Here is a 15,792-nt window from a genome sequence, read left to right as displayed (position 1 = left end):
AGAGCGCGTGCATTTAGAAATTCATTAGTTGGAGAACTAGAATCTTAAGGCATGGAAACTGAGATGGTAGTGCATGAAGGCGGGTGCCACTGCAAGAATATAAGGTGGCGAGTGAAGGCGCCTAGCAGTGTTGTGGCTTGGAGTTGCAACTGCTCGAATTGCTCTATGAGGGGTAACACCCATTTCATTGTCCCTGCTGAAAGATTTCAACTTTTGAGTGATTCTGAGCAGTTTCTTACAACTTACAGCTTCGGTACTCATACGGCAAAGCACACATCTGTAAAGTTTGTGGGATAACTTCGTTCTATCATTCACGCTCAAACTCTGATGGGGTCGCCATCACATTTAGGTGTGTTGATCCTGGAACACTGGCCCACGTTGAGATTAAGTATTACGACGGGCAAAATTGGGAAGCCTTGCACAGTCAATCAGGCATTGCGTTGCAGTCAAAAGTGCAGACTCTGCAAAATATAGGTTAACTCAAGTCGTGTGATTTCGAAGTGTTAATCAAAGTCGTCGTGCGTTTAGGCCCTCTGGGGATTTTTACAATGTTTATGTGGATTGTGGATGCATCATGGTATGTTGGCTTCTTTCTTGTGTTGTTTTTGTCTCCCCTTTTGTTTTGTTCTTCTGTTTCTTTTGTTTAGGCCAAACTATAATTTTGGTCCTTGTAATTGTGTTGAACGTCCACTTTTGTCCTTGTAGCTTCAAATGTTGCAAATGATTGTCAAAAGTTTCCGAACAGTCTCATGGGCGATTACGAATCAATACTGACCTTGTTTCTAATTTGAGATATGTTAAGAGAAATCTTTAAAAAATGAGACTCTATATGTGCACAATATTTTAGACAAAATGTTTTGACACAATTAGCAATGAAATCATTGAGAATAAGGAGGATTTAATTTCATCGTGGCCTCTTTATGTGAGGCCACTCTTTTGAGACAACAAATTTGGTAACCCTTGGTTTGGGTTTCAGTTGTTTAGGGGTTTCAATTTGTTGCCCAATTCAAGTTCAAGCGGGCGCAAAGGATGGGCTCATTCAAATACTATGTCAAATTTAGAGACGATTCAGCAAACTAATGAATATCGATACGGTCTTCAACTTAATCACATATACAATCTAATATGTTTGAGGTTTACAAAAAGTCTTGATGTAAGTATATTTCATAGTTCAACAAAGATATCAAAGGAGAGTTTGGTTTCATTCGGTTTGACTTTTTGTCAAAACTGAAATTACTATTCGGTTCGGTTCGATTTGTTTGTTTTGCAATTTGTTAAGAAGAAACACAATAATCTAAGGAGTAAAGCTTTCAATGTATTTGGGCATAAAGTTGGGTTTACCTATTGTTGAATTGAAATTAGACTAATAGTTGATTTGGAATTGGATTTGAAAAATAAAAAACCAACATAAATAAATAAATAAAATTTATGTCTTATTCAGTTCGGTTCGATCCGATTTTAAAACCACCGAAACCAAACCAATAATTTTTTTGTTTGGTTCGATTTTCATTTTTTATTTTTTCTTCAATTAGGTATTCTACCCAATTTCTTTCGGTTTTCGATATTTGGAGCCCACCTCTAAAAGAGATGCAAGTACTACTTGTTGAACAAGCATACACACAGATTTAAATATCGATATTATCGGCGAAATATCGCTGATAATATCGATTTTTCGGGTAATGGATATTTAAATAGGTTTCCGTGTGGTTTTCGTCCAAATATCGCGATATTATCGATAATATCGCGATATTTTGGAAATATCGAGATATTTCGTTGAACGGTGCAATCAGACTCCGATTTCGAACGCCGGAGATGGTGTGGCTGTTCCCGAGCCCATTTCGTCCCAAAAACCTTGCAAAAACACGAATTTTAACTTCAATTTCACATATATGCTTCAAATTTCACGCATGCATCAACGATTCAACATATGATGTCGGTTTAGGGCTTAGGGTTTCAATGGAATCTCACCTGAAAAATCGATGACTGGGCCAACTCCTTGCTCAGCGGCGCACCACCAGAGACGACTGAGCCAAGTCCGACTTCGCCAGAGCCACGATCAACGGCAGCGAAGGATCGAGAGAGTGGGCGAAGGATCGAGAGAGTGGGAGAAGGGGGAGATCTGTGTGTGTGTGGGTCGAATGGAGAAGGGGGAGAAGAGAGGTCAGGCCTCAGAGAAGAAGACCCCGGAGGCCCGGGAAACAACCGTCATCGCCAACACGCGCATCGACTGGAAGGAGACCCCGGAGGCCCACATCTTCAAGGCGGACCTCCCGGGGATCAAAAAGGAAGAGGTGAAAGTGGAGGTGGAGGACGGGAGGGTCCTGCATATCAGCGGCGAGAGGAGCAGGGAGCAGGAGGAGAAGACGAAGAACTGGAGAAGGGAGAAGCTCAGAAGTTCTAGAGAGAAGGAAGGGAGAGAAGAGAAAGACAGAAGTTCTAGAGAGAGAAGGATCCAGAGTGAGACTCTGTGGGCGTGCGTGGTTTTGGCTTTTGGGGGGGGGGTTTGTCTGTGACACACTGACTCACTGACTCTCTCTTCTGCGTGTGATGTGTGGTGGTGTGAGAAAAAAAAAGAATCCAATGCAATGATCCAATCCAAATAATTCAAAATCAAATAAAAAAACATATAAATAATTCAAAAGCATCTCCAAATAATTTTGACAAGACACTCACTCTACACATAGAGATGATGAAGATAGTGAAAAAATTGAACCTCATAGGAACTCTATGTGGTACTAAAGTGTAAAATATTGTACTAATTCATTATATATAAATGATTATGGTGTGTTTAGACTTCTTTCATTAATTACTACATATTTTCTACACTCACAATGTTTGTCAGCTCGCTATATAATTAACTTGATAATGTTAAATCCATCATGCAATGCATTTCCTTCCAATTTTTTGTGATAAACTAATAGATAATTGACTAAATAAACATCCTGCAAAGTTTCAATAAAAATTTCCAAGTTTTTCTTACAATTTCCGTGGTTTCCATGTAATTTTTATCGATATCGATATTTTACCGATATTTCCATCGATATTTCCGTGTTTTCAGACTACCGATATTTCCGATATTACCGATATTTAATACCATGAGCATACATACAAATGGATATTTTGTTACACACATATTATATGTTAAACATATAATATATTAATTTGACAATTGAAATATTAAACTCAAAAGTTGCCTTGTAGAAAAAGTCGGAAAACAAGTATAAGAGTGAGCGCGGATCACCAATACCATCCAATCCATTGGACCATATCCATAGTTTTACACCCCCACCTGTCGGTCAGCTCAAAAGTCGATCGATCCATAAAACCATTTCCCTAATTTTCTTCCTCCCCATCGTAATCTTTCAGTTCATATCAGAAAAAAAAGAAAACAAAAATGTCGTCTGCAGTTGAATTGCTGCCCAAAGAATACGGCTATGTAGTTCTCGTCGTCGTTCTCTACACCTTTCTCAATTTCTGGATGGCTGCCCAAGTTGGCCGGGCCAGAAAACGGTATGCGTAAATCTTTCTCTGTTTCCTCGTACCTACTTGAGTTATCTTTCGTTCATGTAGTTTAGATGAATTTAGCGTAATTATCGTTTGATTTCCGTATATTTTTGTTTAATTATGTGATTAATTGATTGGAAATGGACAACCACCACCGCAGGTACAAGGTTCCATATCCGACCATGTATGCGTCGGAATCGGAGAACAAAGATGCGAAAGTGTTTAACTGTGTTCAGAGAGGGCATCAGAACTCTCTCGAAATGATGCCTATGTTCTTTGTGCTTCTGGTTTTGGGAGGTCTTAAGCATCCTTGCATCTCCGCCGCCCTTGGCTTCTTCTTCGCTTTTACTCGCTACTTCTACTTCAAAGGCTACGCCACCGGTGACCCCATGAAACGCCTCGCCATCGGGTATATATGCCCTCTTCTTTCCACTAATTTACAATCTTGCCAATTCCCCTAGCTAATTGAATGATACATCAATATATATAGGTTGTTATTTGCATTTTAAAATAGTCATCATGCGCTTGTCTCTCTGTTTTTATTTTTGTATGTATATGTTATGAGAAGAGTATTGATCAACTAGTAGGATCTTTCATGTGGGACTATGGCTTGAATGATATGTTATGAGATTGTATTTATAGAGCGACAAATACAATACATTCTATTTTTTATAATATCGTATGTACTATAAATATAGACCAAATGTACTTTCCTATTCATAAGATTTCGCTTATCAATTCTACAGATTGTTATGTGACCGGTGGAATCGTAACATGTACTCTTTGTTATTGTAATGACAGGAAATACGGGTTTTTGGCTATATTCGGGCTTATAGGGTGCACAATTTCGTTCGGGGTTAGTCTTCTTCTTCGAGGATAAAGAAAAGCCGAACAAAGCCCTCATCTCATACTCTCATGGCCGTGGAGGTCTTGCTCGCTCTTGCTATCTCATATGCTCTGCTAAAAGGTCCTAGGGTTTTCCTTTTGTTTGTAGTATTGGCTTTTGAATAAGAAAGAGCAAGAGATAGGAAGGAAATAGTGTGTGTTGCGTTTTGTAGGTCTACTTTTGATGTCTTTATGTAATTGTAAACGTTTATGTATGAATTACATGAGTTTTATAAACATTAAGTTAATTTTGAGTCAGTTGGTTGAGAGTGTATGTCCACTACTTGCATTCGAGTTTGAATCACCCACTAACAAGCAGGAATAGTTTATAACAAGACCTTGTCAATAGTTTATAACGAGGCCAATCTTAAAATTCACGACCATCAAATCCAATTGGTTGCCTTTTGTTTTATATGAAAGATCAAATTTATTAAAATAGACAAACATTATCCTACAAGAACAAGACCAAAACAAGGCAAGGCCAGCAGGCGAGACCCAGAAACAAGAAGGAAAACAAAGAAAGCATGCACCCAGCTGGGGAATAATTTGGTACAAGTTGAAGGACCATAACAATTGTCAATTAGTGATAATTAACAATGGTTAGTATACAAAATGATCTTAATGTACCTTCTTGTTCCTGAGATATGTGCTCAAACCATTCATTATACATTGTCTCGTGTGGTGGTAGATTGAAGAATTTTGTTATTCCGGGGGCGAGATTGAGGCATTTTGTCAAGCATATTGTCCCTATAAAATTTGCGCTCACGGAGAATAACAAAGGACTTTTGGACAATTTCTTTTGTACCGTTAGTGGTGAGCTGGGACAATTGTATAAATTGGCTCCTATAGTCCTATGTGGATCCGCCAATAGCCTCATATACAAGCTGACCCAAACACAATTGGTGCCAAACCCTCTAACCCTAAGCGGTGGTGAAGTCATAAAATGGGTTACCCAGCACCACTCTAGTCTCTTGCTAGTAATCTTTGAACCTAAGGGGTGAGTTTCTAGCTCCATGTCATCGACAATCGACAAATGAAGTGCGTACGTATTGTCACAGAGTTGTTAACTCCTCCCGCCTTTTCTTGTTACAAGCGATATTGGAGAGGCGAACATGGAACACATGGTGTCAAGTAGATGCTCTTTTCGACCTCTTCAATTTGATTCATTTTTTTATCATTGTAAGTGAAGTCATTTTTTTCTTTCTTTCTTTCAATTGAGAACTCCCTTTCCAACTGCATCCAGGATTGGTTTTGAAAAACTGTGATTTTGGTTGGATCAAACTCATCTTCACCCATATAGATAGAATTGCAAGAGATCATTTGTCAAAGAGTTAACTCTTTGACAGCCTCCATGCAGTAATCTTACCAGATAACACTGTTTTAGCCAACTTAGCCTCACCCACGTCGTTCATGGTTTTCATATTTCGTAACACAAATGGAATGAAAAATCCCAAAGTATAAATGCAAATAGTTGTACACAAAAAAATCCTATTACATTTCATTTGAATTACAGTGAAACAAAAGCATAAAAGTAGTTTTATTGGAAGTACTTCCAATGTTCCAGAAGCTCTGGCCAAACAGGGCCTCAAAACAACCCAATAAACATAACAGGAGAAAAAAAATGTGAATCTGCGACTTTATTCGAATAACATAAAACCATCGTCACTTCTTCAGGAGCAATGAACTGCATTGTGCCATTATCTTTGAAGCTCTTGTGATCGAATCAGTCATATAGAAATTCTCGATAGCAGTCCCAAATGGGGTCGAATCCACCTTTTGAGTGGACTCAGGCTTAATCGATGATGGAAAGGTAGCTGGCTCTCTCTCGTCTACTTGCAAAATGTTTGGTGCCACTGTCCTAATCCGGGATCGAATGGCCCCAAGTGTATCATATGGCAGCCGTACACCTGCCACCTCAGATAGAGCCCGTATAATCTTCCAGTCATCCCTGGCATCACCGACAGTCGGAACTGCAGGTACTGTTTGCTGAGAGCACCCTTCAGTGTTTACATATGTCCCTTCCTTTTCACTGAATGCTGCCGCAGGAAGGATGACATTAGCACGATACACACCCCGGTCCCCATGATGCCCTTGATAAACCACAAATGCATCACTTGGAACCTTCTCCAAGCTGACATCATCAGCGCCCATCAGGTAAACAAACTTTGCAGACTCGATGCTGTTTCCAGATTCTGGCACAAGTCCAAGGTCAAGTGCTGCAGCCTGGGCGGCTTTGAGAAGCAGTACATTGAATCCATTCCAATCAGGCCTTACAACATTAGCGTATTTTCCAATGGCTTCAACAGCAGAAAAAATTGCATCCTTGTCTTTCCTCTCAAAGACCCCAGCACCGACAATGATAGCAGGGTTTTTGGCATTTGCGAGGACTGAGGAAAATGGGTGACGACGCTCCGCAATTTCTAGAAGTGTCTGAGGGCCTGTGCCAAGATGCTCGTGATCATAGTTGAAATCAGCTGGAGGGCCAACATACCCAACCTTGGCGTGGGTAGCTTGCACCGTCTTCCGGATTCTAGCATTTACGATAGCAGCTTCTACCCTTGGCTGGTAAATATAATATGAAAGTACGAATTAAAACACAAAACAAAATGAATCCACTCATGATCTAAGACCCCCACTAGTCCCTACCCATCCATCCACTAATCTTTAGCACGTCAAACATGTAAGAGGCAGGTGGAAATCACTTAAACTGGACCGCAAAAATTATGATTAGATGGCTATAAACATACCTGGGTACCAACCAACAGAAAAGCATCTGCTTTCTCCAGACCAGCAATGCTAGTATTCAGAATATATCCAGATCGAAGATCAGCGTCACGGTTTGAACCATTTGCTTCACACCAGACATTGTTTGACCCCATTTTATTTAAGAAGTCTTTCAGTGCCATCATGGACTCAGCATCAGATAGCTGGCCAGCAACCCCAACAATCTCCTCTGGTTTAACTTGATGAGCCATCTCGGCAACTACAGCGAGGGCATCCCGCCAGCTCACAGGCTTAAAGCGCCCATCAGCACCACGAATCATAGGGTCATTTAACCTCTGCCTCTTCAGACCATCATAACAGAAACGAGTCTTGTCTGATATCCATTCTTCATTTATGTCCTGCAAGAGGTAGTAAGCAAATACATTATACAAAGGAAGGATTATTATAAAAGGGTGGATGATAACACCTGTATGTTTTACACTTCAGTGTCTATTAATATGTGGCATATGTGGTGCTAGAGCGCTCAAGTAGATTGGCAAATTTTATGACGTGCATGTAATTAACATCCAATAGGAACTCAAATGGTGTTAAAGAAGAATTCAATAACATAGGGTAACTTGCAGATTCAAAAAGCATCAACACTCATCAACACTGACGGCAAACTTAAAAGCAAAATATATGGACTCAAGACAGTTGAGATAGATTCAGAACAACTGAGACCGAATCAAAACATGACAAGAGCAGGCATTCAAGGTTAACACTAAAAGACCGGACTAGGATAAACTTCTTGACTTGGACTTAAAGATTAGGTTGCAATTAAAGTTTTTTGGGTAGTCCAAATGTAGCTCCTATGAATCATTAGGACTCAAGAAGACAATTAGTCAAAAGATCAAAAACATGAAGTTCATGGCTGAGAAGTAGGCCTGTCACTGACAGTCAGGTCAATCAACCAACCCACAAAACAAACAAACAAAAAAATAAAGACAAGGCCGACTCTGCTTTTTGGACCGCCGATCTGAAAAAGTGCAACCAAGTGAAATCTCCAATAGTGCAAAGAGCACAGGCTCCTAGTGAACAACTACACTACAATTCGAATAAAATTGCAGAGAAAGAACCATCTCTCAAATACAGAAGCAAACCCTCTTACAATCACATGCTCAAAAACTCACTGTATTACTTTCCACCAAAATAATCAGATAATAGCCATCACAGATCTTCTCAGTAACATACCCTCGTCCCACCCATAAACATATGCATCTTGAGGCAAATACATAGTAGCTAACACAAGTGTTAACACTCCAGTTAGTGATAATCCATGCTAGCACCAGTGACTTAGGTGGGGCTTTTGGCCTCCAACATCCATCTCCTCCTATCCGCCCTAGACGAGACCAGCACTACACCCATTAATCAAGTTAATAAGGACAATAGCTCCTGAACATCCAGAGCATTCAAATTCCAATGAAACCCAAAATTCTCGCTCAAAGGAAGATGACAGGAACTAAAGCACGCCTATCATGGAAAAGAAATGAGAGTAATGATCTGTGCAGTCTAGGAGAAGAAAGGCATATGCAGAGAAAGAATTATCTCTAAATTACAAAAGCAAACCCTCTCACAGAGATAATCACATTCTCAAACTCATTGTATTAGATTCCACCGAAATAACCCAGATAATAGACATCACACAACTTCTCAATACCATACCAACCTCCCACCCAAAAACATATGCTATGTCTAGTACAAAAACAGATGGTTAACGCTAACACAAGTGTTAACACTCCAGTGAGTAGTAAACCACGCTAACACCTGTGCCTTAGGCGATACTTTCGGCCTCCAACATCCATCTCCCCCTATCCACCCTGTACAAGACCAGCACTACACCCATTAACCAAGTTAATAAGGACAATAGCTCCCGAGCATCCAGAGCATTCAAATTCCTATGAAACCCAAAATTCTCGCTCAAAGGATGATGACAGGAACTAAAGTACATGAAAAAGATATGAGAATGATGATCTGTACAGTCTAGGAAAAGAAAGGCATATGCATTAAACCCCGCTCACCACTCTTATGAAAACCTCACCCTTTCCCCATTACCCACCAAAACTGGAAGCAAGAATAAAACAAATTAACGCCTTGAATAATGTCTTCCCATGAGCTTTTCTGGAGCCTAGTGACAATATTTAAGTCCCAAACATCTACATGCAGCCCATACTGAAGTCCCCAAAGAGTTGAGGCCCCTTTGTTTGAGATGTTTATCCTTAATTTTTCACCTTCTCATTCACACTTCACAACAATTGAGCTTTAGGGCCCAACCCCTCCATTGAGCCTCACATTTGGAGAGCCCCAATATTCTTCTGGAACCCACTGTTTTATAAGGTTTTCAAAGTAGTACGGTTTAGTGGTATTCCTCTTCACTTGTAAGTGAGAGGTCTTAGGTTCGATTCTCACCAAAGGCGAATTTGAACCAAATTATTGCAAGCCCATTGTGAGGCTTAGCCCACTCCCCCACCCCCTTAGTGTAGATAGTATCGTTTGTTCATAAAATAAAATAAAAAAGGTGAAGGATGAGGGAAGCAAGCAAGTGAAGTTTGACTTGTCAACTTGCAGATGAATAAAACAAATGCTCCAATTAACAGGAATAAAAGAAATAATTAATGATTCATCAATTATCAGAACTGTTTTATCTCAGCTACCTTGGCACTTGAATTTATACATATTTGAGAAATCAAAAATGACTAATATCAGCCCTTACATCATACGTTAAAAACTTAGTCTATGCAGGTTGTAAGTTTTGAAGTTTAGTGTAAGCATCATTGGCATATATTAGTAATGCAGAAATGTAGTCTCAGAGATAACAATCATCAAAAGTAGTCTAATAAAATCTACCTCATTTAATCGTGGGACGATGCGCAAGACCTCTGGACCTCGGCTATCAATTCGAATGTTGGATCCAACAGCATCAGTAACATCAATGGTCTCTGTTCCCTTTAATTCCCAATTTCGAGCTTTAAATGCAAACGGTTTTGAGGTTAGGGCTCCCACTGGACAGATATCTATCACATTTCCGGAAAGCTCACTTGTCATAAGTTTTTCGACATAAGTCCCAATTTCCTCTCCGCTGCCACGACCTAACATGCCAAGGTCCTGAACCCCCGCAACCTCAGTTGCAAATCTGACACACCTGTTCAACCAAACGCGCTTCTATATCAGAAGCTTGCAATTAAAACAAGAGCTCTATCCAAGCCGATGAATGATGCAACTGTTTTCTGATATATCAAAAATTTATTTTAAGAAGGTGATAAACTTAAACCCTAACAACAATGTGATATACGTTGTTAATTTGAAAACTTACTCTACCTAGAGAAAACATCATGGACTACATGATTTGCAAATGTCATAACTCGCTGTCGAATGCAATACACTAGGGATAGACTTACAACTCTTAACAGATTGTGTACATTTAAAGGTAAAACTGCGACAATATTTAGCATCACTAAAAATACACTAACACCAAACAACAAATAGATCAATCATTCAGTAACTCACTGTTAAATGCAATAGACTAGGGGTAGACTAACAACTCTTACAGATTGTGTACTTTTAAAGGTAAAACTGCAACAATATTTAGCATCACTAAAAATACACTAACACCAAACAACAAATAGATCAATCATTCAGTAACTCACTGTCGAACGCAAAACACTAGGGATAGACTACCAACACTTAGAGATTGTGTACTTTTAGAGGGAAAACTGCGACAATATTTAGCATCACTAAAAAAATGAAAAATACACTAACACCAAACAAGAAATAGATCAATCATTCAGTAAATAGTTTCTCATGCTTCAAAACAAGGCATGAAGGGATAAAATGTGTATTTTTTTAGAATAAAAAAGATTACACTAGAAGAAATTTTACCAAAAAATCATACAGTTCACTAGAACTGTAGTGAATATGTGGTGTATAAGAAGAGGCAATGCTGGATTCTGACCTTGTACATTGAATACACCGAGTCATTACAGTCTTCACCAAAGGACCAAGATTCTTATCAACTACGGATCTCTTCACCTCAGTAAAACGGCCGCGATCAGATCCAAATGCCATAGACTGATCCTGCAGATCACATTCTCCTCCCTGATCGCAAATTGGACAATCCAAGGGATGATTCATCAGCAGAAACTCCATCACCCCTTCTCGAGCCTTCTTTGCTATTGGTGTATCGGTCTTAATTTTCATGCCTAAGAAGAAACTTTTGTCAAAAAATCACAACTTTATGCACAAAAAGATAAAGTAAAATTTAATTCTACTGTAACCACAACCAAATTATGCCATAGCCAAACAATGTATTGCTCAATTAACAAAATATCATATCAAAATCAAAATGTTACTGTGAATCCAAAAACAATAATCAGAACGTCGCAAAATTGTGCACTACCGAAAATCCTAGTGTGAAATAGAATCATAATTCACACTTCTACGGAGGAAACATGTAACAACAATAGTCAATTAAGTTATACACTAAAGAGATTAGGAATTCGACAAACAGAAAACCCGGAAAGAAAGTCCGAAAATTGGAAATTTGAAGCAACAAACAGCTAACACAAGCTGAAAATGGAGGTTAGAGGGGAACCTAACCAGGCATGGCAGGCATGGCACAGGAGGCGACGGGCTTCGGCGACTTCTCAACCTCAACAAGGCACATACGGCAGTTACCGGCGATCGACAACCGACTATGGTAGCAGAATCTAGGGATGTCAACGCCGGCGACCTCACAGGCCTGCAACACAGTAAATCCCTTGGGGATTTTGACGGGGTATCCATCGACAAAGACCTCGATGGCATCTTCGGGATTCGGGAAGTGGACACGGGCCCCGCCCACAGGGGTCCGAGGAGGGAGATCCGCCGGGGGGTCGGGCTGGGCCGCTGCCGCTGATTGGTCGGCGTTCTGGAGCTCCGGCGTGGTTGAGACCGCCCTGTGGAAGGAGAAGAAGGGTCTAGGGTTCTGAGAGCTGAGGAGCCTTGACGCTGTGGGCTTCAGGGCCCTCGAAGCAAGCGATCCCAACCCCATTGCTGTCGATGATAGCTCGCACTAGCAATGTGTTCGATTTTGCTGCTTTCAGAAGCTCTGTGAGCTACGAAGACGGAGAGAATTAGAAATGGAAGGTGTGGTCGTTGCGTTGCGACGTTGGAAGTGGAAACTCTTTCCCAAATTGATTAACGAAAGAAGCGGCCCATTGAGAAAAGGCCCATTGAGAGCCCATTTGTTTTGTAGAACCCAAAGGAGACACACGCAGTTTACTTGTACGGAAATTCCATACAAGGCAGTAGAAGAATCTAGTGTTTAGGAGGTGTATTCAATTGGAATTTTGAGAGATTTTATTTAAATGAATCTAGGATGATTTAATCAGGATTTTAAATAATTATTTGAAATTCAATAGGTATTCGATTAGGATTTTAAGATAATTTATTAAAATTCTTAGAAATATGAGTTTAATCAATTAAGATTTTTAAAAAGTTTATAACATTCTAGGTCTATTCAATTAGAATTTGATTTTAAATAATTTGAAAAAGTTGAGGAATTAGAGGGAATTAAAGGGATTTTCTAGTGTATTTTATGTATCTACAAATCTCATATCTCGTATGAGATTTTGAATGAATTGAATTAAAATTTGGTGCATTTTGATCCAAGTCCAAAAATTTCAGCTATTTTCAAATCAAGTCCAAAACACGTAAGGTAGATTATAAACAAAAACCTATTATACAGACTATGAGCAAAAACCTCTGGTAGAGGTTGATAAACATTTAATTTGAGATGAATTATCAAAAACATAAGTTTCATTTTGTTGAATCCGCAGAATCTTGAACTCAGGGAAGGACTAAGATTTTTGTAGCTTATGTTTTACTGGGCCGTATAATTACGCATTTTTTCCTTTATATTTAGCTTTTTGTTCTGTTCGGAGATATTGAATGCTCAAGAAAATGGATATCGTTTTTTATTGTTGATTTCATGGAATTCTCAATAGCTCCTTGCTCTTAACAGAACTCTCTAACCTCTGGTGTTGTGTTAGAAGATTTTGATACTGTCTTCACCAACAAGTTCTACCACAGTCACCTTGATGATTTATGTGAGTTTTTAAGTATTCTTTTGTTCTTTCTTGGCTAATCATCTTGATGCTACAAGGTGATCCAAAATCTCTTTTCTTTCATTCGTACTTTGACTTTTCACTGCACCAAATATCAACTTGTCATCCATTGTGGCGGCTGCTTCCCTTGTAGCACGCACCCTTTACATTCTTGCGAGTGACACCAAAAATCTAAGCAGTTCAGGTTTGACATCCCAACGTGAATACTTCACTAGTTGAAGAACTAGTGGGTTGCGTGTTGGACTGTGAGCCAGGTCTTTCTGGTGCTCTGGTGAAAAGCTATATATCACCAGCCAATACCTGCCCGAGCCATTATGTTGGTGTTATGCTTGATGAACCTTCCTCCACACCTTATCTTGGATACGTTGGTGACATTTCAAGGTTTGTTTGGAACTTCCTGGCTGAAAGAACTTCTATTCCAAAGGAAAATGCAAGCTCTGTTTGTTCTCAAGATTGCAGTAATGACGGTGAAGTATGCATTAGAGCAGAAACAGAGGGAAAGGGTGCATGCGTCGTCTCCACAACCAGGTACCTAACTAGAAATCGCAGATTCATTTTAATAAGCATGCTTATTTCTTAATCAATTTTTTTTAGTGGATGATGCTTTAATGGAATAAACCGTGCCTCATTGTCCTAGTTGAGGGGTCTGACCTGCTTGCCAGGTCGTATTATTTGAAACTTCCATCCAAAGATCCTGTTTTTGTCCAGACCAACCTTTTATCTGTTCACTGTAGGTTTATAGATCGTGGTAAAGTCAACTAACTACACTATCCAAAAAATTTCTTTCGATCATCTTGTCTTACTAGTGAGCATGGCCCTTGTCTTGGCGTACCTTGCTATAGTGATTTTCAAAGCGTGCGTGACAAAGACTTTGAAACGCGATTGATAAAGTTGAAATTGTGTAAATCATTGATATGTTATATTGTGTTCTTCCATGGAAGTAGAGCAAAGGTTGGTATGTACAAGAAAGTTTTGAAACAACGGAACAATTATTAGTTTTAGAAGCAAATATTTTGCTCATTTTGCGATTTATGTAGATTCGTGGTATTTTTCATATTTGTTTGACCAGATCTACATGGGCATCTTGGTTCTGATATGATTTTATGTTTTCATCCAAAAACTTACATTCAAAATAAACCACGGCAAGCGGTCCAATGGAATTACGGTAGATTTCCAAGTTATAGTTGTTTGGATTTGAGTCAAGAAATTGGCAAAAACATGAATTATTTCTTGTTTGAAAGTTTTAGGGGGAACTGTGTCTTTTTCTATGTCACCATTCCTCAATTCTCATTTGTAAATCTTGCCTTTCACTAACTATTTCTCTAAGAAAGGCTATTGGTGACTGATTTATAGTTAGATCAGATAGGTTCTGACCTCGACTATGCCTCTTTGATTGTTCCTTCCTTGTCGTTATTGGTGGCTGCAATGCACAATTTCTGTTTTTTGGAATGAAATTCGCCCTTGATTTTCGTTGCCGAACCTTTTGCGAACTTTTATCACTCTCTCAAGAAAATATCTAGCTCTTGTTGACCACCTATCTTCTTCCCGTCTCCTCATCACCATCATTCGTTTCCTGAATGTAACTATAATATCCAGTTCTAACTTTTTGCTAAAATTGAGATTCGTTTCTTGCATGTAGTTGTAATCACTCGTAATGACAAGCGTTATAACTTTCAGGAATAGATCAAATTCGAAATACAAGATTGGCCAATTCGGGAATATAACCTTTTAGTTTCCTCCAATATTTTATATTGCTAATTATCCTTTTGGAATTAGACAATTTCTCCATAACACCTCAAAATACAAAATTACAAAATTACACTCAATACTGATTTTTCATTTTTTTCGATTGTCCAAGTCAATTTTACGTTATGTATAAGTATTGAAATGAGTCAAATGAAACAAAATATTCATTTATAAGGATGTAGTAAAATAACTGTGAGGGAGTGTTAGGTACCCCTACTTCATGCCAAAAGTGTTTGAGTGCATATTGAATGATCTTGCATTCTTTTGGTTTAACACTGGTTAGCAACCTACTAGAATAAAAATGAGAAAAATATGACATCCTTATTTTAAAAATTGGGTAAATTACATAGTAGCCCCTCAGATTTGAGGTCTATTGCAATCTTATACAACATCTTTAAAACATTTCACTTTCATACCTCAAGTACCATTTTATTTCAAAATAATACATCCGTTAGATTTTCCGTCCATTAATCCGTTAAATGCTGACATGACTGCCACATTTGTGCCACGTGACTGCCAAATGTGAGCCACGTGGCAAAAATAATAATTTTTTAATTTTTTTTAGAAACCTGTCTGCCACATATCTTTTTTTTTTTCCTTCTTCTCCTCCTCTTTCTTCTTCTCTTCTTCTTCTTCCTCATTCTTCTTCCTCCCATCTCCTCGCCCCCATACCTGCACCTTCAACCCAAAACCCATACCTGCACCTTCAACCCAAAACCCAGAAAAAAAAGAAAAAGAAAAAGAACCCCAATCCCATATCCCCCCCACACCCAAATCCCATTAACCCCCTCCT

The 15,792-nt window shown here is 39.0% G+C and overlaps 2 protein-coding genes and 1 pseudogene across 2 annotated transcripts; 2 read left to right on the top strand and 1 right to left on the bottom strand.

Moving 5' to 3' along the window:
* The first annotated feature begins 25 nt into the window (after positions 1–25).
* LOC139188122 (uncharacterized) lies at positions 26–733 on the top strand (annotated as a pseudogene).
* Positions 734–3,139: 2,406 nt separating this feature from the next.
* Positions 3,140–4,647, top strand: LOC103444217 (uncharacterized). The gene is made up of 3 exons (XM_008383140.4): positions 3,140–3,510; positions 3,665–3,913; positions 4,306–4,647. Exons 1-3 carry the CDS (start codon positions 3,395–3,397, stop codon positions 4,382–4,384), a joined length of 444 nt encoding a protein of 147 aa, XP_008381362.2. The 5' UTR covers positions 3,140–3,394; the 3' UTR covers positions 4,385–4,647.
* A 1,183-nt stretch (positions 4,648–5,830) lies between these two features.
* LOC103444218 (NADH dehydrogenase [ubiquinone] iron-sulfur protein 1, mitochondrial) lies at positions 5,831–12,346 on the bottom strand. The gene is made up of 5 exons (XM_008383141.4): positions 11,746–12,346; positions 11,102–11,348; positions 9,997–10,291; positions 7,137–7,511; positions 5,831–6,951 (listed from the first exon to the last, which is right to left on the bottom strand). The coding sequence occupies exons 1-5, from the start codon at positions 12,176–12,178 to the stop codon at positions 6,052–6,054; spliced, it is 2,250 nt and encodes a 749-aa protein (XP_008381363.3). The 5' UTR covers positions 12,179–12,346; the 3' UTR covers positions 5,831–6,051.
* Positions 12,347–15,792: the final 3,446 nt, after the last annotated feature.

The sequence above is a fragment of the Malus domestica genome, chromosome 09, assembly GCF_042453785.1.
Source record: "Malus domestica chromosome 09, GDT2T_hap1".
Classification (NCBI taxonomy): Eukaryota; Viridiplantae; Streptophyta; class Magnoliopsida; order Rosales; family Rosaceae; genus Malus; species Malus domestica.
Note: the sequence above shows the minus strand (reverse complement) of the source record. Positions and strands in the feature narration are given on the sequence as shown.